This window comes from Adiantum capillus-veneris, chromosome 8, assembly GCF_014529385.1.
Source record: "Adiantum capillus-veneris isolate H3 chromosome 8, ASM1452938v2, whole genome shotgun sequence".
NCBI classification, from domain to species: domain Eukaryota; kingdom Viridiplantae; phylum Streptophyta; class Polypodiopsida; order Polypodiales; family Pteridaceae; genus Adiantum; species Adiantum capillus-veneris.
This window is the reverse complement of record NC_140938.1, coordinates 151773145-151800770: the sequence shown is the minus strand read 5'-3', so window position 1 is coordinate 151800770 and position 27626 is coordinate 151773145. Positions and strand designations below refer to the sequence as shown.

Below are 27626 nucleotides of genomic sequence, written 5' to 3'. Positions count from 1 at the left end.
TCTTGGCAGTGCTTTTGCCACGAGTCGCCTAGCGAGAGAGGGTCATCCCTTCTTGCGGCCCCCTCTGCAGATTCAGGCATCTTCCCTTGCAGCTATCCCTCGTGGTCTGACGAGCATTGACCTCCGACGCCGCTGGGATTTCTTCGACTACGGGTTCACTCGCTTTCTCGGCGATTCCGCAGCAGACCGCGAGGCAGTCTGCTTCAGGGTCCACGCTTTGTTCCTCGCCACTAGGGGGATAGAGGCCTTGGACTCAGTAGTTGGTTTCTCCTTCCCCCTCTGTGGTAGGGCCGAGACAGAGTGGTCCCTCGACTCAGTGGTGGGATGGTTGCATACACAGGTTCTCGAGTTCTCTCACCACATGGGAGAACTTGGAGTTACAGATTTGCTGCAGACTTTGTGGCCACTGGCCAAGTTTGCGATGACACCCCCAGACTCAGCAGGATGTAGGCACATTGTGGTGTACTTTTTTGTTGATACACAGTGTCTGCCTTGCTATGTAATACATTCATGAGGACTCCTAGACAGAGGAGGTTGCTTTACGCACGGCTCACTCTGCTTGGGCTTGGGCTAGGCACTCACTGCAGTCTCGCCTATCTAGAGGACGCTCAGATGCGGATTATTCCCCATCCAAGCCAGCTTCGAAGATAGCCCGTCTTGCTACTGCGGCAGCATCTGTTCTCTCTCGCTCCCCATGAGGATCGTCTTGTGGAACGTGCAAGGACTAGGTGGGCCCCAGTTTCAGCGACAGCGGGGCCGATTGCGTCAGGAGCTTCAGCGCTGCCTTGTGGGAGGAGAGATTGATCTCCTTATGCTTCAGGAGCACCATCTGTCTGAGAGCCGCATTCGGCGATGTTGTCAGATTTTGCGTGGACGATATGATAACTCTTGGTCAGCTGCTTTTGGACCTGGAGGCATCCAAGGTGGGGTATGTATGACTATTGCGGACTCATTGCAGCAGGCCATTGTGGGCAGAGGGATTATTGTGCCAGGCAGGGCTCAGTGGATTACTATGCAGGTTCAAGGTGGCCTTGTGGGCTTCCTGAACATCTATGCGCCCAATGTGGCAAGTGCTCGTGCAGAGTTTTGGTCACAAATTGTTGAGTCTTTACCACCATTGGTGTATAGGAGGGGACTTCAACATGTTGGAGGACCCTTCTAATAGGATTGGAGGCAGCCATGCTACTATGCATGGAGTCGAGTTAGCAGCTTGGGAGAGGTTGTGTATGACTTTGAGGGTCTCAGATACATGGCAGCACTCTGGCTTTGTGAGGCCTCCAGCGAGTCTTGCCTTCTCTAGATCGGACCGCAGAGTGGGAGGAGTGAATCTATCGTGGATAGATCGCTTCTACACTAGTGACCAGTTCAGTGACTTGGGGGGATCAGTGGGCATCCTGGCAGGGACATCCTTCTCGGACCATGCACCAGTGATCTTCACAGTGGCAGACAGGCAGAGGAGTGGGAGTACAATGCTTCGCATCCCAGAGCGGGTCTTGTTGGACTCAGCACTCAGAGAGAGGGTAGAGGCTCTCTGGACAAAGGGCATGGACAGCCAAGCTCTACCTGTAGACAGAGTGGCCTTAGGCCTAGCTCAGCTTAGCCACTTTTTTCTCCAGGAGTCTCTGGCTCAACAGGCTGCAGCGAGAGAAGGAGGAGCGTCTCAGACAAGGCATTGCTTCACTATAAAGGATGCAGGAGAAGCATCCAGACAGTCCATGGTTGGAGGAGCAGTTACAGCAAGCTCGACAGGAGCTTGCTTGCACAGAGGAGAGGTGTCATGAGTTTGCCTTTCACCGACAGGCATCTCAGTGGACTCAGGTGGGTGACAGAGTGACAGGTTCTTTTTTTGAGACAGTGGGACCTCGGCACTCGCATGCCAAGGTCAATCAGTTGAGGAGACCCAATGGGTCAGTTGTTTGTGAGCCCGAGGATATGCGTGCAGTTGCTACTGACTTTTACCGTGAGTTACTGTCGGCTGAGCCCCAGTCAGAGCGGCAGGATGCATGTAGGGAGCAGGTTTGGGCACAGATGCCTTGTCTTGTGACTGAGGAGATGCGCCAGAGGCTAGAGATGCCTCTTCAGCTTGAGGAGCTACACACGACTCTTAGGGCCCTCCCTCGTGGTAGCTGTCAAGGTGAGGATGGGCTAACTCCCAGCTTCTTCTTGGAGTATTGGGACCTGCTTGGCCCAGATCTTTGTAGTGCCTTTCAATACATTCTGCACACAGGAGTGATGCCGGATAGCATGAGTGAGGGCCTGATTTACCTCATTCCAAAGGAGGGTGGCTCCTTGGATGAGATTCGATAGTGGTGCCCCATCACCATCCTCAACTCAGCCTACAAAATTCTTGCCAAGGCTCTGAGTTTGAGGATTCGACCAGTTTTGGAGAGCCTTATACATGGGACTCAGACAGGTTTTGTCAAGGAACGCAGTAGCCTTGACAACATCTTCACTTTCTGGGAGGCTTCTGCCCTGGCACGGCTTCGTGGGGAGGACCTTGTGATTCTTCTTCTCGATTTTGAGAAGGCATACGACAGAGTTGACTGGGACTTTCTAGAGGGCACTCTACGCAGGATGGGCTTCTCAGATGTTTGGATCAGAGAGGTGTCAGCTTTGTACAGACAGGCTCACAGTCAGGTGCTTTTGGCAGGAGGTAGAGGTGAGCGCTTCATGCTCACACAATCGGTCAGACAGGGTTGTCCTCTTGCCCCCTTTCTCTTTCTGTTCTATGCGGAGGCGATGAGCAGATTTTTGGTGTCACAGCAGGTTGGTCTGAGGGGCTTAGCACCCCCTATTCAAGGAGATGAGCTTCTGGACGCTGAGTTTGCCGACGACTCAGCCTTGTACTTAGAGGGCCAGGAGGCCAATCTACACAGATGTGAGGAGGCTTTGGAGACCTTCTGTTGTGCATCGGGCGCACTGATCAACTGGAAAAAGACAGTGGCTTTCTCGGTTGGCAGTGCTCCTGTGCCAGATTGGATGCCAGGAGAGGGTTTCAGGTGGATTCCTCCAGGGACTGCAGTTCGGTACTTGGGTTGTCAAGTTGGTTTGGACTTGTCCCCCGAGCAGCAGATTGTTGTTCTTCTCCTGTCCATCAGGAGAAAGCTGTTACATTGGAGCTCAGATAAAGGAGGCAGCTGCCTCAGCGTTTTCTCATAAGTGGAGATAGCGCTACAAATTAGCCAGTGTTTTTGCATCAGCTTGCAGTACAGCCCAGCGTTTTTGCAACAGCCACAAGCCTGGCGTTTGACATTTCTCCGCGAGCAACGGCCCAGATCAGCAATTCAGCCCAGTGTTCTCAGATTTCAGCCCTTTCCCTCGTCGGAACCGGCCCAGGTCTGACGCCACTAGCCTCGCTGCTGCAGCTCGAACCTTTGACAGCCCATTGAGCCTCTCCTCGACCATTCCATCGCCGCATGGAGTGCTCTCATTTCTGTCCATCATCGGCTCCATCATCACCTGCATTTTCAGCCCTGCTTTGCACGACGGATCGGTTGCGTTTTGCAGCCAGATTTCAGCCCTTGTTTCCTCTCACATCGGGAGAGGAAATCAGCCCCAGATTTACCCCTTGGTGGCCATCAGCAACCCCTCATCAAGACGGATGCAAAGGTACATCAAATCAGCCCCGAAGGTGCTTCATTTTGAAGAGTTACTGCGGCAACATTCCCACGAGTCGGTACAGTTTGCATTGAGGTATTGCATGTGTGTACATTCCATTTACGCAATCAAAAGCAAATACCACATCGACAATGGTGTGGGGGCCCCTTGAGAGGGTTGTTCGGGCCCCATCGGGTCTCTCTCTCTCTCTCTCTCTCTCTCTCTCTAGAGGGAGATAGACATGCATATACCCCTAGAGATAGAGCTCCATCTCTCCTCAGATACTCCACTACCTACATTCAGTTCAGTTTTGTATTAGTTTTGTTTCATTTGTCTTTCCGATAGACGGATGACATACACACCATGTACATTTGATTTGTCTCATAGGCCGATTTCGGCCTGACATAGACGTTAAAAATCTTTCTTTCTTTCTTTCTTTCTTTCTCTCTCTCTCTCTCTCTCTCTCTCTCTCTCTCTCTCTCTCTCTCTCTCTCTCTCTCTCTCTCTCTCTCTCTCTCTCTCTCTCCACATCTCTACCTCTCTCTCTCATTCTCTCTCTAGAGGGAATTAAAGAAGCCACCACTCGTGAGTCGTGCTAAGTAGCACACATTCAAGCAAGAAAACTTAAAAGAAGTAAAGATCTTGTCACCATTTCACAATTCTGCCGCACCTAACACTAGGTGCAATCCAGGTCTCTCTCTCTGATGTAAAGCTGTTTTAGATCCTTAGATCCCGTCTAAGTATTGTGTTCCTCTCACTGTGTGAGAGTTGGATGAAGGATGAGCCCAAGTCATACTCGAAGCATGGTAATCTATCCATGTCTAGTCCATGTGCTCCAAACCACTCTCTAACCAAGCTCGCCTGACTCTAAAATATGTCAAAAGGCCTCGAAGGCTGTGTGTGTGAGTCTATCTGATGGCATCTCTCTCATCCTCTGAAAGAGGCAAACTGTCTGGAAATAGCCTCAACTAGCATGGGTGGGGTAGCTAACTCTGCTCTAATAATGCCGTGTGGTAATGAGGACTTGTTGCATTCTAAAAACAAGGGCAGGTTGAACCTATCCAAGTCTACGTACCTGTCTCGATGTCTGCTCATCATTGTGTCGCTACTAATCAGTGTGCTGCTGCCGACTCTAACTCCTCTGAGCTCTATCATGCTATCGCAGAAGGTCCTTAAAGGAAGCATGCAGGTCAAACGGGGTAAAGACCAAATTAAGAATTTGGCCAATGTGCATCGTACTGCAAAGGCTGCTACCAAAGGTAAAGCCAAAATGAGAGATTCCACTAACGGTTGGCAAACTCCAAAGAAGACTGCAAAGCCTCATGTTTTGCCTGTCTCAAGAAATTATGTACCCGTTGTGGATGAGAGAAGTGGTGGAACTTCTGCATCTGCATCTCATGATCATAAGCGCTAGTTGAAGCATGGGATAGAGTGGTTCACTCATATAAAGAGGCACTACTCGGGTCGACATTTGTGTCGTTGTCGATGCATCAAAATCCCCCAGAAGGAACGCATATGGAGTCCGCTTTATTGACTGTTAGTATGGAGGCAGATGTGCCTATGGGCGATTCTTCTTGATGATTGTGCCTCGTGGTTCTCTTGTAAATACTGTACAGATGCATTCTCCTCTTAGATGTTTTATGTATAATGTGCGTGGATTGTGCAACCACAACAAGTGGAAGCTAATCTGGTATTATGTCCATACAAATAAAGCAGATATAGTGGTATTACAGGAGTAAGGGATCCTTTGCTAGCGATCAAACTCCTCAACATCGAAGTCTAGGTGTCCAGCGCTCTAAAACCAACAGTCGGGTCCTTGCAACAATAGGAGAGCAACTGTAGAGAGACTCGGCACAAGAGTCGTCCAAAAGCTGCACCTGAAAGATGCCATGGCTCAGCATGATGAGCTCCAAGATGCTGCCTTCGGAGCCACCGAAGGCAGATTCGAGCCACTCTAGAACTGTGCCGCATGAAAGGAAGAGGCCCACCATTCGCCCAACCAGTGTCCAACCCAAGTAATGTCTAGTGGTCGCCTCGATACTGGTTAGGTCCTCCATAGTCAAGTCATATGTCCAAGTAAAAGGTGCCTGGGCAGTCGTTGTGACGCTCGGTGCAGGTGTGGTGGCCATCAAAGCGCTCTCTACGGTTGTATGCATCCATTCTTGAGCAGCAGTTGAGTAGATGGGCAGAGAGGGAAGGAATGCGTGCAGCTGGTTCAGGAGAGGCTTCTCTACTCTTGACCATATCTTGACACTCAGGGCCATCATCGAGGAAGGTAGATCTCATGGGAGACGGATCTATTGTTGCTTTGTGGACTTCCGCAAAGACTTTAACACAGTACCCAAAGCTAGATTGATGCGCAGACTACAGGAGATGGGAGTACCCACAGAGCTCATTTGGGGGATCATGGTGTACCAGACTTGGACACTCCAAGTCAAGAATCAATCATGACAGCACTAAATAACCACTTCAAAACAGTTCACAGTTCACAATAGATTTGCATTGGCCCGGCGGAGTTCCGTGCCTAGAGATATTGGCCCCAAAGACTAGCGCCCCTCTCGGTATTTCTTTATGTATTAATCAGTTCAAAGTACAAGAGTGGATTGGGTCTCACTCTCAGACTCTGCGTCCAGATGCTCTGCAGAGTGGGAGCCCGACTCACATATTTAATTTACAAGGGATGCCAAAAGCAGAGCCCCGTAAAGCTTCAAATCAAAAGCTAAAAGCAGAGCCCCAAAACGAAAAGCTTCAAATCAAAAGCCTAAATAAAAGCAAAGGCTCTTTCTTATCTCAAGCTCTCTTGAGTTGTCAAATAAAGCAGAGGACTTCTCTTTCTCTCTCTCTCTTTCTCATACTTGAGTAGAGAAAAGCAAGTTGCGCAATTTTCGGAAATTCCCTGTTTGGCGCCGCAAAAAGCGGGATCCTGCCACGTCATCATGTCTGTGCTTTTTCCGGGAGTTCAGCCTGCTGCCCTAGGGTTAGGGTTTCTGGCAGTTTTTAGGGTTTGCAGGTTTTAGGGTTAGGGTTAGGGTTAGGATTTCTGGCAGATTTTAGGGTTTACATTAGGGTTTCAAGAATTAGGGTTTTCAGCAGCAATCAAGGTTAGGGTTTCCCGCATGCTCTCGGGCAGACACGTCATCACTTTCTGACACATGGCATTGTACAGATCAGTAGTAGGGCATGTACGCACCCCTAAGGGACTATCTACACCGGTTCACTCCACAATTGGGGTGAAGCAGGGTTGCCCGCTCTCTCCTACTCTATTCGGTATGTATGCGGATGAGGTTTTTGACTACATTGAGAGCGATGGTGATAGAGGTGCACAGTTGGCAGGGAAATGGATTCCACTTTTGTTATATGCTGATGATATTGTGTTGATCTCGGAATCTCCGGAGGGGATGCAACGTCATTTGGATGCTTTGCATAGGTTTGCCCACGAAAGTGGTTTGTCTGTCAACCTTGGTAAAACCAAGGTTATGGTGTTTAATACCACCCCACAATGGATTAGGAGGTCAACACCTACATTCACATATGGCCAGGAGACTGTGGAGTACACAGATGCTTACACTTACCTCGGAGTGGTTTTTAGCAGATCTGCATTCTCACTCAGGAGAGCAGCAGAGACCAGATTGACTAGAGCCCATGCAGCATTGGGTAGATTGGAGAGGATGTGTTCGCAGATTCAGTTTCAGGAGCCTCAGACGTTTCAGGAGCCTCGGACAAAGCTCTGGCTCTTTGACACCTTGGTGACTTCTGCATTGCTATATGGAGCTGAGATATGGGGACCTTCATTGGATCATCACGGGAGGTCGGGTAGCACTGATGGATGGGGGAGCATGTAGAAACCTCTCGTCTCTATGATCTCGCGGCTCATTAGAGCCAAGGCATCAGTACCACGTGCCATTATCCGAACAGAGCTAGCGCCCCCCCCCCCCCCCCCCCCCCCAACTAGTGGTTGAGGTGCTCACCAGATCGGTCTCCTTCATACACCGCATGTGGGAACTTCCTAGAGACAGATATGCTCGCATTGCACTTTTGAGTCCTCTCAACAGTTAGCCATGCAGGGAGATACAGCATGCTGGTATGGGGAGATGACATCATGGTTTCAGGCGCATGGGTTCAGCATAGACAGGTTGCCACCCTTCCAGTACTCATTAGATGCACCATCTCTCACTCTTACACAGTCCGAGATCGCCAGGCTCATATGCCAAGACCTGACCCAGCTAGACACCAAGAGGACATGGATACAGTCAGCACAGGAGCTGGGCACGAAGATGGCTTTCTACAGAGAGCATCTTCTCCAACTTACGGAGGATGGTTTTGTGACGAGACCCAGATACATGGACACCCACTTGTCTCATGGGATACGATGAGCTATTGGTCAGTTACGCACATCTTCTCACCAGCTGTGGATTGAGACTGGGAGATACAGCGGAGTACCAGCAGAGGCCAGGACATGCCCCTTGTGTGACATGGAGCCTGAGACAGAGTTGCACTACACATGCCGCTGCCCTGTCTACTACGAGATACGAGGCCGCTTCCATTGCTTGTTCAGAGAGGGTTTTGGACCACTCTCCAGAGTCATGGGATACGAGGATCAGAGATGCCTTGGTTTGTTCTTGCTCGAGCTGTGCAGACACAGAGAGAGTCTGATGAGTGGAGAGGCTAGCCAGTCTCAGAGACGGATCACAGATTTCTTTAGTGCAGACATTGGACAGCCGCAAGAGCTACTACCACAGCAAAGCTCACTTCTGTCTCACACCAGAGGCACACTGATCGACCGAGCGATTGAGCTGGGGAAATCCAGGCGCCCACTACTGCGGAGGACTATACAGCATCGACGGAGGCTTCATCAAAAGATTCGGAGCACTCTGGCCAGGCATGCACGACGCCCGGTCAGACTACTGACCATGGAGGAGATTAATGAGATCCGCCAATGCCCGATGTTAGTTTGTTACTCTGACTTTGTATCAGATCCACCACATTGTAACTTTCTGGTCTCATAGGTCACTTGGGCCTTTTGAAGACGTTAATATAACAGTACCCCGTCAAGGGCTATGGTCACGTATGGAAACTCTGGGAGTTCCTATGCATATCAGGGCAGCAGTGGGACGCCTCTACCAAGAGGTCAGATATAAACTCAAGACAAACACAGGTTTCTCACAAGAGTTCAGGAGCACTATGGGAGTTAAACAAGGATGCCCTTTGTCACCTACACTTTTCGGACTATGCATAGATAAGCTTGATGATTTCATTAACAAGGCTATGGGAGAGGGGGGAGATCACCCTAGCATTGGTACTTTCACGCTTCTTCTCCTCATATATGCCGATGATGTGGTTCTCTTTGCCTACAAGGCCCTCCTCCTACAGAAACTTTTGGATGCAGTACATGCATTTTGCAATGCAACGGGTTTGTCAATCAATGTAGCCAAAACAAAGGTTATGTCAATCCACACATGTAGAAATGAGAATCAGCCCATCATCACATATGACGGGCAAACACTCCAAGCGGTTGAGAGGTTCAAGTACTTGGGCATCTATGTACCTTCAAACCATGCATGGGGAAGTTGCGCGCAAAACAGAATTGATGCAAGACAAGCGAAATACTATGAATTTGAGAACATATGCAAGCAAAGTGTCACAAAGCGATGGGAAATCAAGTCTATGGCATTTGATGTATGCGTGGTCCAAACAATACTCTACGGTGTAGAGGTATGGGGGGGGAGTATCCCCGCTAGCACTTGGAATGACATTGAAAAGATACAGAAAAAATTCCTCTGTAGACACATGAGGATCAAAACTACCATCCCATACTCAGTGATGCTTTTGGAGACAGGCAAGAGACCCTTGGAAATGCAAGCCTTACAGAGGGTACACAGATACCTCATGAAAGTTAAGATGATGCCGGAGAGCCGTCTACCCCACATGGCATGGCAAGCCGGATGTAAACCGCAAAAGAATTACAAGAGTAAATTTCTCACATCCAATCTCGTAGAAGACATACGGAAATGGTTCTCTAGATGGAATGGGGGAGACCATGTGGACATGCATATAGAGGAAGGCACTGAACATGAGCATGGGCTGAATTTCGACAGAAGCATACTTGAAGCCCTACACACTAGATGGAGTACAGTAGTACACAGGTCCAAATTTGAATACTACGGCAAACACATCAATACACGATATTGGGAGACCTACAAGACTGGGGACACCCAGATGCATATCAGGACACCTATGTCCCACCGGGCAAGACGGGCCATTACTTTGATGCGGACGCGATCACACATGCTCAAGATTGAAACAGGAGGGTGGCTGAATATTAAGGAAAATAGAAGGACATGCACACAATGCAATTTAAACAAAGTGGAAAGCGAGGCCCATGTCACCATCGAGTGCCCAGCATACGCACACATCCGTGCTGATTTCCCACTGCTATTGCAAGGGGATGTCACCTTTGAGGAGCTTCTCTCTCGGACACACCCCTCCCCAGTAGCTTTAGGCATCTACTTTGCCAAAGTATTGGATCATCACACAACACTAACACACAGGAAAGCTACTAGCCCACTACCCCCTCTACACACATGAGGGGAGCATCTTGTAGATTATTTTGTGGTCCCATGGGTCATTTTGGCCCCCCGAGGACGTAAATACAACATCATCATCATCATCATCATCATCTCTCTCTCTCTCTCTCTCTCTCTCTCTCTCTCTCTCTCTCTCTCTCTCTCTCTCTCTCTCTCTCTCTCTCACACACACACACACATCATCGCATCAGCTAGAGATTGAGACTAGCAAATTAAGGAGAGTACCAACAGAGGCCAGGATATGCCAGTTGTGTCATATAGAGCGAGAGACAGAGTTACATCACATTCGTCATTGTTCGGTATACTATGAGATACGAGGCCGCTTTCACTATCTATTCAGAGAGGGGTTTGGCCCATTGGCTAGAGTCGTGAGATATGAGGATCAGAGATGCCTCGGGTTGTTTTTGCTAGAGCTGTGGAGACGACACATGGAGAGTCTTGAGGAGATCATGCAATGGGAGACATTCACAGAGGGAGATTACTAACTTCTTTAGAGCAAGGACTCAGCAGCTAGATGAGCATGCTTCACAGCAGACTTCAGAGCGCACTTATATGAGAGCTATATTAGTTGACATTGATAGTGTCACGTGACACATCCCAACCCTATGTGTCCGTGGACAAGCTACACCACAGCAGGGTTCAGTCAATCCAGTCAAATCTAGATTAGCAGTGATCTGGCACTTTTGTGAGTCTACTCGTAGACCGTGCATGCCCAGTCACTGAGTGTAGATGCATATCCTCTGGTTGCACACAGCATGATCATCAGTATTCCCTTCAGAATCCATCATATTCAGTCAGGGGAATTTTCCAGTGCATTTAGCCTATTTTCCCTATTTTTGGTATTTTCACTTATTATTTTTAAGTGACTTTCAAACAAAAGTAGGTAGGGCAATTTTGCTAAGTTAATATATAAGCAAACCCAAGTTAGCACTTTCTGGCAAAAGAGGCAGCAGGAGCTTCCCACTCAACAGGCAACTTCTCAGCAGTACCCCCTCAGCACCCCTAGCGTTTTCTAGCGCTAGGCCAATCTCCCCTTTCCTGGAGATTTCACCCATTGCATGATCGTCCCATCATCAGGCAACCCTAGCGTTTTCCAATTTCAGCCATTAGCGTTTTTGGAGTTCCATCAGCAACCCCAGATCAGCACTAGCGTTTTTGCCAGCATCAGCGTTTTTGGTCTTTTAGCCTCAGCGACATCAGAACCACAGCATTTTCAGCCTATAGCAGAGCAGCAGATTCATCCCCATTGGTTGCAGCAGTTCCCCCATTTTCAGCCCATAAAACCGCAGCCAAAACAGTCATTTTCAGCCACCGAAACAGTCCCGAAATTCAGCAGTGAGAAGATCTCAGATTTCAGCCATCAAGTCGTTGTCGTCATCGGCATAGTCCAAGTTGCATCAATCCATTGCATACGCATTGTACCACTTTGTGCAATCAAAAAGTAGACCACTCTCGCCGACGAGAGTGGAGCCTTCGGAGGAGGGTTTTACGTCTCTGGTGTCATATCTCTCTTCTCTCTCTATCTCTCAGTCTCATACACTTGCACGCACATTGTCCATTCACTTTGTTCGTGATCATAGCACTTCCATTAAGAACAGAAGGCTCTACCTTCCATAAGAACTAAAAGGAACCTTGAGCACAGTTCGGAGCACTCATCTTGAGCAAAGCGCAAACGATTATTCCGTTGCACCTAACAAACAGAGCCATTGAGCTCGGAAGAGCTAGATGCCACGTCTACGAGAGCGACCACGACATCAACGGAGGCTCCATCAGAGGATCAGGACTATTCTAGCACATGGGAGACGCCCAATATGACTATTTACAGAGGCGGACATTGACGAAGCTCTTCAACAATCGATGCAGTACTTTCTCGAGCAACGCCCAATGCCGGGCATCCTCAGGCATTGATGATAATGATGATGATTTTAGTCTTTCACTTTACTTCACTTCATTTTTTTTATCTTTGTACCCAGATATTGGATTAGATCCACCAAGATTGTATCAGTTTGGTCTCATAGGTCATTTTGGCCTTTTGAAGACGTTTGATATAGCATTTCATTTCTCTCTCTCACTCTCTCTCAAAAAGAAGTAAAGTCTCTCTCTCTCTCACAATCAAAAGAGGAAATGTAACAAAGCCTTTGTTGTAACAAAACCGAAGGATGGAGCCAGAATTCTATTGCAAGACTCAACAGAAAATGACCCTGTTGAGGGCAGCAATTGCAAAGAATTTAAAGGTTGAAAAAGTGGCTTCTCTGTGGCTCAATGTGCACCAGGCAATCTGCAGTACGTGAACGACATGCAGCACCAATGGGTAAAGCACAGGCAACAGCAGCAGTTGGTAGCTAACGACGGCAGCTAATAGGTGGAAGTTCATTTAGTGGTAGCTCGCGCCGATCTGTTAGGGTTTGCGAGCAGTGCTGGTCTGCTGGTCTCTGTAAGGGTTCATGAGCAGGGTTGGTGCGGGGTGGAGAGCACGCATGTGAGTTGGGGCTGTCTTTGCGCTAGTCTGTTAGGGTTCGCGAGCAAAGTTAAAGCAGGGTAGACAGCACGAGCGTGTGTTGGGGCTGTCAGCGTGATGCGAGGGCAGAGGTTGCTAAGCATGCACGTTGGCAAGGCAGCAGGTGTAGCTTCGTTTAGGGTTGGCTCGCACAGCAATGTTAAGTTTTGCTCGCGCTATGGTTAGGGTTAGCGACGAGCAGGCTTGAATACGTCTCTCTCTCTCTCTCTCTCTCTCTCTCTCTCTCTCTCTCTCATATCAGCTCTTACCCATTATATCCCCACACACACACCCACATTGTGTTGTATTAGCCCTCACTCACTACCTTCACCCCCTTACTCATATCCTACACAGTCCCAGCTAGTTGTTTAGTTCACATCTAGCAGTTTAGGATTCTACAGTACCTCTTTTTCAGTACCTTTTTATTTTTGTACTCTAACATTGTATCAAATTCAGAGCGTTGCAACTTTTTGGTCTCATAGGTTATTTCGGCCTTTTGAAGACGTTTATATAACATTTTATTTTCACTCCCTCTCTCTCTCTCTCTCTCTCTCTCTCTCTCTCTCTCTCTCTCTCTCTCGTCGGATAGATCTTTGAAGTCTCTTGGGATAGTTTCCCACGACGTTAAAATTTCTCTTCTCCTCCTCTTATTCTTGTGTGTGTGTGTGTGTGTGTGTGTGTGTGTGTGTGTGTGTGTGTGTGTGTGTTTGTGTGCGCGCGTGCGCATAAAGGAGCTTACTTCTATTACTCTAAAAATCCCTCGGAACGCCCAAAACATGCCCATTCTAAGGGCAAGTACCAAGCTGAAAGCTCTATAAAAAAGTAGACCCCCAGGAAAATAACTGTAGAGGCTATACTAACCTCAACTCCCCCTGGGTAACAAAAAGCCAGCAAGTCCTTTTGTCGCATAGGCAGCTTCTTTCCGGGAGGGAATGCATAGAGAATCTGCAGAAAAACTCATACAACTTAAATGGGGTTTAATGATTCTTTCCAAACAATTGAGCTGAACAGGAAGAAACCTGAGGATCTGGTACTGGAGGTGACGATCCCCGAAACTGTTGTCTCATAACATCTCTAAGCCGATCTGGGCCATCAAGCTCTCTTTCCCAGTTCCTCCGCTTCAGTAGTGCAGCTTCTAACGCTTGAGTATCAACTTTTGGATGAAGACCAACCAGAACCATGTGTTCAAATAAGCAACTTGGCTCGATCCATTTCTTACGCTCCTGCAATATACAGCCTGGCATTCTTAGATGGTTGTTTATAAAGATAAAATCATTCAAGATAGTAATTTGACACTGAGCAGACAACTCAAAGGTTAAGCAATAACCTGTATCGTACATGCTCAAAGCACCAATACACCTTCAAAATACGAAACTAGTGCCAATTAACAAGGCACAAAAAAAGACTTCAGCAGACAACAACCAAGGCAAGAAAAATAAAGAAGCGGAGACTCTCTCTCTCTCTCTCTCTCTCTCTCTCTCTCTCTCTCTCTCTCTCTCTCTCTCTCTCTCTCTCTCTCTCATATATATATATTTTTTATTATTTATTTATTTATTTTTATTTTTATTTTTTTTAATTTAAAGTTTTCTTTTCTTTTTTGCATCGACTTGCCTGTTGCCGTGGGTTATACTCGCTCTTGCCGTGGGTACAGCAGCTGGGGTAGTTCCCAAAGTTGGAGAAAAGTTTCCATGCCAATCCTTACCCTCGCTGCATCTGTGAGAGGAAGCAGGCTGTCCGAAGGGTTCCGAAGGGAGATTCTTGATCTTTCTCACTCCTCTTCTCTCTATTGCAGGTAAGGGGGGGTTGCTTGGTTCTTGCAATCGAAGAGGGTGCTTGGTTATTGCAAGCAAGGAGGGAGCTTGGTTTGGGAGGCCACTTGTGTGTGGGCATGTACTGAGGCACTCTCTCTCTCTTTATCACGCAAGTGTGGTAGATTGGTTATGCTATTTCCCTCTTGAATAATAGGTCTTGAGTTCAACTCTTCTCGTCAGATAGATCTTTAAGGTCTCTTAGGATAGTTTCCTACGACGTTAAAACTCTCTCCTCCTCCTCCTCCTCCTCTCTCTCTCTCTCTCTCTCTCTCTCTCTCTCTCTCTCTCTCTCTCTCTCTCTCTCTCTCTCTCTCTCTCTCTCTCTCTCTCTCTAACCAACAGCCATCCCCACTCCCTAGAGAAAGAACAAAGGAGGAATGCTAGACGAGTGACCGGTCTAAGAGACCGTGATGATGTGGAGGAGGAAGTCAAAGAACTTCTAATTATGATGGGTAGTGAGGCCACTCACACAAAGGCATGGAGAGTGGGGAAGAAGAGAGAAGGAAATGGGGAGACTTCCAAGCGAGAGCATTGATCTTCGCTTCCCCTCCATGGAAGCAAAGGACTTCTTGAAGAAGTGTCCTACACTAAAGAAGATAGGGATATTCCTTGGGGACGACCTCACACTCTCACAGCTTGCTCATATGCAAGAAGTTATGCCTGAGATAAGGACAGCCCGAGAGAAAGGGAAATTGGCGACCTCACACTCTCACAGCTTGCTCATATGCAAGAAGTTATGCCTGAGATAAGGACAGCCCGAGAGACGAACGAGTGGTTATTATGGAGAGGCGCTTCACATGACGGCGCGAGACCTATGGGACCACACTCAAAGTTGCTACTTGGAATTGTAATGGATCTCTACGCCCTGATGTGGGTGCTTTTGAGGATAGTTTCACTGGGAGGGACATCATCTTCTATTCTAAGACACATCAGGCCCCTGGGCAGTCTATGACACATGTCAGCGGATACAAATGGGGGAGAGCTTGCAAACAGGAAACTCGATCAGAGCACAGAGGAGGGGGCTCAGGGGGAGTGGCAGTCTTATTCAGGAAGGAGTTGCAGCCATTGATACATATAGCCCGCAGGGATGAGCACGCTAGGTACATATGGGTAAGACAGAGGGCAGACACATGCAGATCATAGTAACAGGGAATGGCCATTTTAAGGTCCTCATTCCCATCCCAATTTCCCGTTCCGAATTCCCGTTCCGTGTTTCAAACGTGAGTATCTAAACAGTGAATGGCATTTCATGCATGTTGCCATTCCCCGTTCCCCGTTCCGGGTAACTATGACGCAGATACCTCTACATTGCTATTTGCTACTTTCCTCCGAGTACGTCAGTATATGCACCACCTAAAAGACATTCCCCCTTTTCTATTTTGGATGATGAGTGTCACAAAGTGATGACGTGGCGGACAGCAGAAACCCTAATTTCTGCCAGAAACCCTAAAATTCCTGCAAACCCTAATTTTTGCCAAAAACCCTAATTTCCGGAAATCGCGGAGGCGGATTATTAAAAAAAAAATTATTTTTATTTTTATTTTTTTTTGGAAAATGATGAGCGACGTGAATTTTGCTTTTGCTTTTTTTTTATAAAAAAAGAGAAAAGACTCTCTAAGAAGAGAGAGAACTGATGCTTTTGATTTTAAAAGCTTTTGGGGCTCTGCTTTTGGGCATCCCTTGTAACCTTTAAATTAGTGGTGAGGGCCTCACTTCTCAGAGCATCTGGACGCAGAGTCTGAGAGTGAAACCCTAACCGCTCTCTTGTACTTTGATGATTGATTAATACAAAAAGAAATACCGAAAGGGGCGCCAGTCTTTGGGGCCAATATCTCTAGGCACGGAACTCCGCCGGGCCAGTGCAAATCTATTGTGATCTGTTTTGAAGTGGTTATTTGGTGCTGTCGCGGTTGATTCTTGACTTGGAGTGTCCAAGTTTGTTACAGTGGTATCAGAGCACGGCCGATTTCTCTTCTACGGGAAATCCGATCCCCGAATTTTTTTTCCGCGGCACCTATGGCTTCAGGCAATGATCAGTCGACTCCCTCTGCATCTGGAGATGGGGGCTGGGATCACAACGAAGATTCAGACAGAGAGTATGGCCCGCCTCGGCCTACTCAGGCGGAGCAAAGAGAGATGGAGCGTCGTCAATTGATTGGCGATGCAACAAAGATGATGCTCAATTTTGCCAAGGACCCGAAGATGCAAAATATATGAACCAGACCTCTTTGAAAGAGGTACAGATGGAGTTGCAGAGAACCACAACACCACTCCCGAAACCCGCTCTCAAGAAACCTTCTGCCTCCAAGAAATATACGGAGAAGGAACTGGAGAACGTGGTTGATGCACGGATTGCTTAGCTTTTCGACGTGCAAAAGAAAGGCAAAAAGCACGGCAAAAAGCAGAACAAAGGTACTGACTTTCCGGGATATTTGGGTCGTCAGTCGACATTCGACAAGGCAAAGAAATTGAAGAAGCGCGTCAAGTTTAAAGACCTACCCAGTTCTTCTTCTTCTTCTTCTTCTGACAGTTCTTCTAGCAGCTCAGATTCGAGCGAAGAAGACAGAAAAGGTAAAAAGCGAAGCAAGAAGCAACGCTTTGGAAAGGGCAAGAGAAAGGCAAAGAAGGCTAAATCTCGCCCAGAGACTGACACTTCTACAGAGGACTCGTCTACGGACAGTTCAGACTCTGACAACGGAAACTTTTATGCGAACAAGAGGAATTTTTACAAAGCCAACCAGTATGACTTTCTCGAAGATAAAAGCAAGAAAGTTTGAGAGTTTTAAGGAAGGTGGCCAAGCTCTTAAGTTTGATACTTTTCAGGAGACTGAGATGCTTCGAAGGCTGTCTTTGACATCGCTTTCGTGGGAGGACGCTATTCAGAGCACTCCAAGATTCGGAGAGCTGCCTCTTACTTTAAGGGGAATGCTCGTACTTGGTGGTCCACGCTTCTATTAAGCAAGACTGTGCCAGTTACATGGCTGAAATTCAAGAGGCTTTTTATTTCTTCTTGGTTGACTCAAGAGTTTGAGCGAGATATACGAGCTGCTTGGAACCATCTCCGGATGACCAAGAGAGATACAGTGAATTCTTATTGTGAAAGATTCTGGAGCTCTTTTCTACCCACCTCTTCATTCAAGAAGATCTCGTTCAGAGAACAGATTGAGCGGTTTACCTTGGGTCTACCTACAGAGATCCGAGATCACTGCTTGGAACAGAAGTCAGCTTCTATTCAGGAGTTGATGAGTCATGCGAAGCGGGGCTTTGCCATTCACTCTGGCAGTCTGACCTACCCCACAGATGAGGCCATGACACAACGAGCCGAACAGACTTTTGGGAATGAAAGTAGAATGAAAAAGAGCAACCCAGAGAAAAAAAAGGATGCACGACCCAAGCTTACTCCTGAGGAGAGAGCTCGCTTCATCAGAGAGGGGAAGTGCTTTGGATGCGGGGAACATGGACATATTTCCGCAAAGTGCCCTGATAAGGCACAGAAAGAACAGAATGATAAAGACGACGACAGGTCTGAGAGTTCGAGAGCAGCTGAGGAATGTGGCAGAAAAGGCCGATAGAAAAGCAGAACTGGTACCACATGGCGTGGGACCTGCACCGAATCTAATGAATGAAAGTACAAACTTTGCCGCTTTCGGGGCAAAGCGAAGGATCAGGAAGCTCTTTTGAAGGAGCCAAGGCCAACTTCTTTTCACTTGGAATTGGCGGCTCGATTTGGAACTACGCCCGACAGACTGATGCCACAGGCGGAGGTAGTTCGACTGGTACCCGGATGGGATGTTGCCATTACACCGAGCATTGGCAAACTTCGTTTGCAATGACAGGGGTGTTCAGGGCACGTGAGTGACGTTCTACTCGGGATCCCTTGGTACCACAAGAACTACGCCGTGGTTGACTACCGGGCCGAGAAAGCGACTTTGATAAATGAAGGGCTTAGAGATTGTACTTGAAGAACTTCAGCTTTCTTACTCATTCTTTTGGGAGAATTGAACGATGGATAAAAGTTGAATATGTTTTGACCTGAAGAAAAGAACGCCAAGGTTTTTTTTCTCCACGCTCATGCCGATTGCTTTTGAGAGGACCTGAAGATCATACCATTGATCTGATATCTGGAAGCACGCCACCGAATCGGCCACCTTATCGTGTGAGCCGAGTACAGAATGAAAAGATTATGAACTCAGTGAAAGACCTCTTGGAAAAGGGTCTTGTCCAGCCTAGTACTTCACCGTATTGCTCTCCAGTGTTGTTGGTTTTGAAGAAAGACGGATCTTGGAGAATGTGCATCGATTATAGCACTCTCAACGAAATCACCATCAAGAACAGATTTCCGATTCCTAGGATCGATGATATACTCGACAGGTTACAGGGATCTTCGTGCTTTAGCAGGATTGACTTGAAGAGTGGATATCATCATATCAGAATAGCACCGGGAGACGTCTACAAGACAGCTTTTCGGACGACTTTTGGGTTATTTGAGTTTTTGATGATGCCTTTTGGCTTAACCAATGCTCCTGCGACATTTAACCGGATGATGGACAGGATTTTTCGAGAGTACAGGCTATTTGTTGGCACTTTCTTTGACGACATCATTGTTTTCTCCAAGAATGAGGCAGAACACAGAGATCATCTGCTTCAAGTCTTTCAGGCATTACGAGATCACACGTTAGTGATTAATGCAAAGAAAAGTGAATTTTTCCTACTAGAGATACACTTTTTGGGACACATTGTGTCAGCAGCAGGAGTGCGAATGGACCCGGCCAAGATAGAGACTATCCGTGATTGGCCCGATTTGAGGAATGTCCATGAAGTTAGAAGCTTCTTGGGACTGTGTTCGTACTACAAGCGGTTCATACGAAAGTTTGCAGAGGTTGCTTCCCCTTTGCATACCTTGACACAGAAAGGAGTACCTTTTTCGTGGGGACCCACAGAGGTGACTGCCTTTCGGACATTGAAAGAGAAATTGACTACGAGACCTATTTTGACTTTGCCGGAATTGCAGAAGTCATTTGAAGTATATTGTGATGCTTGTGGTCGTAGTCTGGGTACGGTCTTGATGCAAGAAGGCCATGTCATAGCTTACGAGAGCCGTTTGTTCTCTAGGCCGCAGATGACAGCACAAATCTATGGGAAAGAGCTTTTGGCGGTTATCCACGCTCTTACTCAGTGGCGGCATTACCTACTCGGAGCGGATTTTACTGTCTTTACAGACCATCAGAGTTTGCGCTACTTCTTGTCATAGAAGCAGCTTTCGGAAAAGCACATGCGGTGGGTGAACATCTTGTCAGAGTTCCACTTCCAGATTGTCCATGTGCAGGGACAGAAGAATGTGGTGGCAGATGCTTTGTCTCGGAAACCGTTGGTTCTGGCTATTTCCGCGATACATCATAGGAGCTTCGAGGATATGGTCGATCAGTATGCCACAGATACAGATTTTGCAAATATTTTCACACGGATACGGGATGGGGAGACAGTAGCTGGATACTTCCTTCGGGAAGGCTACTTGATGAAAAAGACTATGTTGTGCGTTACACAGCCGTTGAGGGAAAAGGTTATGACTGATTGCCACTGTCCACCTTTTACGGGTCACTGCGGCATTGCTACCACCATGAAAGGGGTAGAGAGAGATTTCTTTTGGCAGAGACTGAAGAAGGATGTGGAAGAGTTTGTGCGCAGTTGCTTGGTATGCCAGAAGGTCAAGTTTGACAGGCATAAGGCACAGGGATTGTTACAGCCTTTACCCATACCCACCCGCCCCTGGGAAAATATTGAAATGGATTTCATTTTTTTTTTATCTCCCGAGAATACAGAATGATCATGATGATTTTCTGATTACATGGCACGTATGAGACGATTGTCTCCGACAGAGACCCCAGATTTATGAGTTTGTTTTGGAAAGCAATTTGGGAGAACATTGGCACGCAGTTGCAGTTCTCGTCATCGTTCCACTTGCAGACTGACGGGCAATTTGAGATTGCCAATTCAGTGATTTTAGATTTATTGAAGTCTTATATCTCGGATCAGAAGACTCAATGGGAAAAGAACTTACCTTTGGTGGAATTTGCCTACAATAACACGATACACTCTTCGACGGGGAAGACGCCATGTCAGATTGTTGAAAGTGTTGCGAAGATTCCATCCTTCCTGAGCACGAAAGATTAGAAATTTGAAGCGGATGAATATTCGCGAGATTTGGATACGGCTTTTGCCAAGGTTCGCGAGACTTTGCAGGAGTCTCAAGAACGACAGAAAAAGGCAGCGGATCGCCATCGTCGCGACTGGAAACTGAAGGAGGATGATTGGGTGCTCTTACTTTTGAGAAGGCACGCCTAAGAAAGAAACAGGGAAAGGAGAGGCTTTTTCCAAAGCTTAGTATGTGATACTACGGACCTTTCCAGATTACTGACAAGATAAATGATGTCTCCTTCCGAATTAAACTGCCAGATACTTGGAGGATTCATAATGCATTGCATGTGAGTCTCTTGAACCCTGTTAAGGGTGATGTGCCTGATGATGCGGAGCCTGATGAGCAACCCGAAGTGGAAGAAAACGAGGAGATCCTTGTTCCTGAACAGATTTTGGCACATAACGATACGAAGAAAGGCAAAGTCCAAAGGCGGTTCTTGGTTTAGTTCAAGAACTTTCCTGCATTTGATGCGAAGTGGATGGAGGAGGAGGACCTAGCAGATACTCCTCGGATTGTGAAACTTTACCTCGATGTTTTGGTTTAGCATAGTCTACTCCAAACGGAACCCAGAAACTCAGCTTGGCCGAAGATCTGGTGCAGTGGGATGCACAAGAGGGGAGTCACTCCACTCCTTTGTCAACAGATGCCTCGATTTTGATACTAAAGTCACTGATGTCTCTTTGAGCTTCAGGGATACTGAGAGCTGACAGTATTCTGCTGGATGACTTTATGAAATGGAATTCCTGATTATGATACTGATTTGTTCTTGACTTCTTGTGAGTGCAGGAACTGATAGACGAAATGACTGCAGCATTTTGGTCTGATTGATCTCGAATAGACATGGTTGCAATAGGGGTTAGTCAATCGGACATCGATGAGGTCCCGATTGGACCTAGATGTGATTGCTAGCTACATTGCCGATAAATCATGGTCTAAGATCCGAATGAATGTTGAATGTCATGTGATGTCCTGTGATGTCTGGTGATGTCCTGTGATGTGACTGTCGATTTTGTACATGTGCTAGATGTGTGTTCCTAGTACGTAGGTACTAACAATCAGTGTCTGCTAAGAAGGTTTATGGCTTTTGTCGGTTTTGCAGGCGTAATCGCGGTCGATTACAATGCTTTCAAGAGGGGGGTATGTCACAAAGTGATGACGTGGCGGACAGCAGAAACCCTAATTTCTGCCAGAAACCCTAAAATTCCTGCAAACCCTAATTTTTGCCAAAAACCCTAATTTCCGGAAATCGCGGAGGCGGATTTTTTTATTTTTTTTTTAATTATTTTTATTTTTTTTTGGAAAATGATGAGCGACGCGAATTTTGCTTTTGCTTTTTTTTATAAAAAAAGAGAAAAGACTCTCTAAGAGAGAGAGAGAGAACTGATGCTTTTGATTTTAAAAGCTTTTGGGGCTCTGCTTTTGGGCATCCCTTGTAACCTTTAAATTAGTGGTGAGGGCCTCACTTCTCAGAGCATCTGGACGCAGAGTCTGAGAGTGAAACCCTAACCGCTCTCTTGTACTTTGATGATTGACTAATACAAAAAGAAATACCGAAAGGGGCGCCAGTCTTTGGGGCCAATATCTCTAGGCACGGAACTCTGCCGGGCCAGTGCAAATCTATTGTGATCTGTTTTGAAGTGGTTATTTGGTGCTGTCGCGGTTGATTCTTGACTTGGAGTGTCCAAGTTTGTTACAATGAGATATGGGAGTTCTCTAGGGATGGTGACATTATCATCCTGGGGGACTTCAATGCTAGGACTGCCCATCACCAGACAGTATTTTATGATACTTCAGATTAGATGCTGAGGGAGTTGGATGTTGCAGAGATGGGCCTATCTAGAATATCACAAGATGTGGAGCATACTGAGTATGGACGGCACTTGATAGACGGCCTGCACATGGATTGGCCATTTTGAATGGCCTACAGAGTTTTCCTGCCTGCGGGAGGTTTTACATGCTTTCCACACAGACATGGAGCCAGCACAATGGATTATGTCATGGCACAGCCAAGCTTTGTCTCTAATATCCAGGATCTCAAAGTTGGACCTAGACCTGTTGGTGTGGCAGTAGATCATGCCTTTGTGTCAATGACCATCTCTTTCTAGTTTAGTGAGCACACACCATGGATTAAGGGGCCCAAGTTACTAAAAGCAGACACAAAACACAAAATTGCGTAGCCAACATGATGAGGTGGCAGCTGGTACGGATGGCCCGTAAATTGCAAAAGCTTGATGACATGGCAGTGCTGTACAAACAAGCCAATGGGGCGCTAGCTTTTTAGACCAAATGATTTTAGACCTACTGCTTTTGATTTTGGCCAAGGGCCTTTAAATATGTGTTGTAGGTTCTCTCTCTAGCATTCTACCCCGTGGGAGAGACTGAGCTGAGTGGAGCTCCGTCAATCCGTGTCTCGTGTCCATTTTCTGTTCAATTGTTTGAAGTGCTAAACGTCTGTCTCAGTCTGTTCTTTCAGTTGGCATGCGGTGCCCAGCCCGTTACACATTGCCCCCTCTTTCCCTCTCTAGGTGCCCCCATTACCCTATATTCCTAGAGAAAAACAAATGAGATCTTGCTATTTCAGCCGGCTGCCTAGAGCCTATAAAATCAACTAGAAGAGCCAAGACGGTTCGACAAAACGCAATTGGAGATTGCTTTCCGTGCCAAAAGCAACCGGTGATGATCTGTACATGAGTTTTGCACAGTTTGCTACTATGTTTGTGTTTTGCGGGCACTGGGAGGCTTCAACGTGTGCTTGTGGGATTCCAAAACAAAATCCGAGACAGTTTGTAGAGCGGTTGTACTCTGAGGTCCAACCGGAGGATCATGAGTACCTTACAAATGAGGCCTTGGCCTCCTTTTATAGGTGATCGGCCACACTGGCCGGGTTCGCACTACATGGTGTCATAGACTAGGTCCCCTCTCCTATGATGGGACATAACCGGTATGCCTTCGCAGTGTTAAATTCTTAAAAATTGAATCATTCTTGCAGCGAGGGCTAGCTTGCATCAGAAACTGGGTCTTCTTCTCCAAGCATCAGCTACAACATTCTCTTTACTGCGTTGGTATTGAATGTTGGGCCTGCATGGCGTCCCTCTTGGGACAGCCCTAGCTCGAGGGAGTGGGCAACCTATAGAGAGGGTAGCCTGTTAGGTGCAGCAGAATGAATGTTTGCGCTTTGCTCAAGATGAGTGCTCCGAACTGTGCTCAAGGTTCCTTTTGTTCTTATGGAAGGTAGAGCCTTCCGTTCTTAATGAGAGAATGCTATGATCACAAACAAAGTGAATGGACACTGTGCGTGCAAGTGTATGAGACTGAGAGATAGAGAGAGAAGAGAGATACGACACCAGAGACGTTATAAAACCCTCCTCCGAAGGCCCCACTCTCGTCGGCGAGAGTGGTCTACTTATGATTGCACAATCTGGTACAAATGGTATGCATGAGACTGATGCAAGTCTAGGCTATGCCGGTGACGACGACGGGGACGACGACGACGACTCAAAGGCTGAAATCTGCGGTCTTCTATCTGCTGTCCATAAAAACGCTATGGCTGAAAATCTGGGACTGATTCGGGTGGCTAAAAACTCTGTTTTGGCTGCATTTTTTAGGGCTGAAAATGGGGATCTTCTGCAATTGGCTAGGGCTGAATTGACCGATGTCCTTAACTGCTGAAAACGCTGACTATCTACTGCTAAATGGGCTGAAAATAGAAAACGCTAGCTATCTGGGTAGCGTTAGTGAAAACGCTGAGACTGTGGGGGTGTTGGCGATGATCAAGCTGAAAACGCCAGGGTCAGGGAGAGGTGTTTGATGATCAAAACGCCAAGGCTGAGTGTGGGCGATGAGGTATGACCAAAAACACCAAGGGGTGCTAAGCGGTTCTTGATGGTTCTTGCTGAGAAGGTGCCTGTTGAGCGGGGAGCTCCTGCTGCCTCTTCTGCCAAATAGTGCTAGCTCTAGTTTGCTTATATACAAACTTAGCAAAATTGCCCTACCTACTTTTGTTGGAAAGTCACTTAAATTAATAAGTGAAAAATGTCAATAATAGGGAAAATAGGCTAAATGCACTGGAAAATTCCCCTATCTGATTCTGATGGATTCTGATGGGAATACCGAGGATCATGTTGTGTGCAACCAGAGGATATGCATCTACACTAAGTGACTGGGCATGCACGGTCTACGAATAGACTCACAAAAGTGCAAGATCACTTCTAATCTAGACTGACTGGACTGACTGAACCCTGATCATGTTGTAGCTTGTCCACGGACACAAAGGGTTGGATGTGTCATGTAACATAGCCCCTAGCGTTTTTGAGAAGCAACCCATCCCAACGTTTATGACAGCTTGCGACCTCCCTCCGATATAGGTTATGGAGCAGCACCTGATCAGCAACACCATCCAGTTGGCATTCCCACATTCTTTCCTCAAGGCAGCCCACACATGGGCAAACAATTGCAGAGGTAGAGTACCACAAGTGCAAGCCTAGAGAGCAAAAATCTCCGTTGCCTCTAGAGGGCTCCCTACCAGGAAACCTACCCTATAGATCCACCTTAATGCTAGGAGGAGGTGCAGTTTGCCTCATTCCCAGTTCATCTTGAGGTTGTTGCCGATGTTGAGGCTGAGTCAGAGGTCTCGAACGAGCAAATGGCAGTAACAATAGCAATAGCAATTGTGTGTACCAGGGGTCTATATTCATCGTGGGCATGTCACATCTATGCGGACTACCTTTGGTCACTTGTATGTGCAACTTTGTATTATGGACTATGGAGAGCCTTTCCCAGATCTCTCTCGCTTTCATTCTCAGATCTATTTCTACCTCCGTGATCTCTTCTCCACAAATGCCTTGTATATGTATGTGGCATTGCAGGTGTTCTCTAGTGTCAGAGGATCTTATCGCGGTCGAGCCAGATCTCTTTCAACCTCAGTGATCTCTCTTCTCCACGAATGCCTTGTATATGTATGTGGCATTGCAGGTGTTCTCTAGTGTCAGGGGATCTTATCATGGTCGAGCCAGATTAAAGTCGAGGTGTCCACCATATTGGAGGTCAGTCCGTGTCTTTGTTGCATCTTACGCTGCCTATTTTGATAAATTTCAGCAACTCCATCAGCTTCGAGCAGCTTCAGGCAGCTTCTAGGCAGTTTGGCCTGCAACAACATAACAAGTGGAGTAGGCCGTGGATGGACGCGAGTGACAGGTGGGCGTGGAGACAGGGGGATGGCCTCTCTCTCTCTCTCTCTCTCTCTCTCTCTCTCTCTCTCTCTCTCTCTCTCTCTCTCTCTCTCTCTCACACACACACACACACACACAGAGTGTGTGTGTGCACGCAGGCGTGCACCATAAAGGAGCTTACTTATATTACTTTAGAAATCCCTCAGAACGCCCAAACATGCCCATTCTAAGGAAAAGTACCAAGCTGAAAGCTCTATAAAAAGTAGGTCTCCAGGAAAATAACTGTAGAAACTGATACAACAGAGCCACAAGGGCATATACGCTTGATATTGTACCACAAAGATATGTATGTTTGTGGTTAACCGCTAGTTTATAGCAATGCATTCTTATTCTTCTCCAAAGTAGGTTGCAGTTGCTCAGCAATTGCTGCTACAACATGTAAAATTATCTATTTATTAAAAAAACATCTAAAACTCATTACCTATCTGTCTTTTGAAGAATGTTAGTGGACTTAAACAACCTAGAAGTCTGTTGCTGACACAAACCACCAACAACTAGCATCTCTGCTAAAACACAATAATAATGATGAAAGATAATGCCATAATTCTTAGAGGAAGGTACCAGCATCTGGACTTGGAGCTGAGCCCACTGCCTTTTCTGGCTAGTCAGATGCTCAGGATTGAAAAAGGACTGCTTGTGGCTTTCTCCTGCAAACCCTCTTCTCCATATCCGTGAGCATTGCCTTTGAAACCTCTCGAAGGCTTTATTGCCACTGTTGTTGTTTGAAGTAAAGACAATTGAGGGTCGGGGGCGGACAGCTGCAGCAGCCGCTACAACAGCCCGGGCTACTTCTTCTGTAGTTTGTGTAAAAGAAGACTTCCATCCTGGCGAATCCAACTCTTCCTGCCTTTCACCCATGTATGTAAAGGCTCAAGAAACCTGTCCAAATGGATTCCTGCTGCACTGGTAGAGGAGCCCAACACCACGGCTGGCTCCCAATTTGGGCCAAAATCCTGCAGGTATGACGGAATTCTTCCAATCAAGCCAAAACGCGCACAGCTTGCACAGCAAACAACTGTGGGCATTTGCTGTGAAAGCCATGCGAGGCTTCAATTTTTAAAAGAATGGTGCCATCGCAACGAGGTCGCCAAATTTACTAAATTTGCGTCCTAATTTCGTTCCACTAGTAAAGTGGGTTCTTTCTTGGACGATCAACCCGAGAAGTAGGGGAAAAGCCACGAATGAAGGATGCGATGGAGAGCGCTTGCAAGCTCTGAGCTTGTTAGCAAAGAGAAAGAGAAGGCAGTGATGATAACAACTCGACAAGATGACCTAGATATGGAGAGCTTTCTGTTTGTTGCTGGCCTTTTCTCCCCTTTCTTCTTGTTCCTGGGAGCGTGTACGTGTATAACGAGAGAGAGAGTGAGAATCGAGAGCCCTCTACTTCATTTCGGTTTTCTGCTCTTACCGGTGTAATCCAAATTTTGCTGGCCTCAAATTAGTTTGTTTGTGATAGAAATGCCGTAGTAAAACGTGGAAATATGCGCACACACAAATTTGGGAAGTTTCACATGGGGCTGGACGCCGCTGGAGGATTTAGAATTTACAAGCTTGCAAATAGCCTCTTGAGCCTTGTATGCACGCTGCAGTTTGGATGGCGGATGGGCTCAGTAATTATGCTCGGGCAAAACTCCCATTAGGTTATGGCAAATGCCTCTTACCACACTGATAAGCGTCGGCCTTCTTCCAATTGAAGACCTTTCTTTATCCACA

At 47.0% G+C, this 27626-nt stretch overlaps 1 protein-coding gene across 2 annotated transcripts in view; it reads right to left on the bottom strand.

Annotated features, from left to right (window-relative positions):
* LOC147453170 (uncharacterized) overlaps positions 1-27410 on the bottom strand; it is a 127071-nt gene extending 99661 nt beyond the window's left edge. Inside the window, exons 1-3 of one of the 2 annotated variants that reach the window (XM_086518648.1) lie at positions 26475-27410; positions 13698-13901; positions 13540-13623 (exon numbers count right to left, since the gene is read on the bottom strand). In XM_086518648.1, coding sequence (XP_086374774.1) covers positions 13540-13623; positions 13698-13901; positions 26475-26771 — 585 coding nt within the window. In that variant the 5' untranslated portion in view covers positions 26772-27410. The remainder of the gene's footprint in view (positions 1-13539; positions 13624-13697; positions 13902-26474) is intronic. The other variant, XM_086518647.1, reaches the window with a different exon arrangement.
* Positions 27411-27626: the final 216 nt, after the last annotated feature.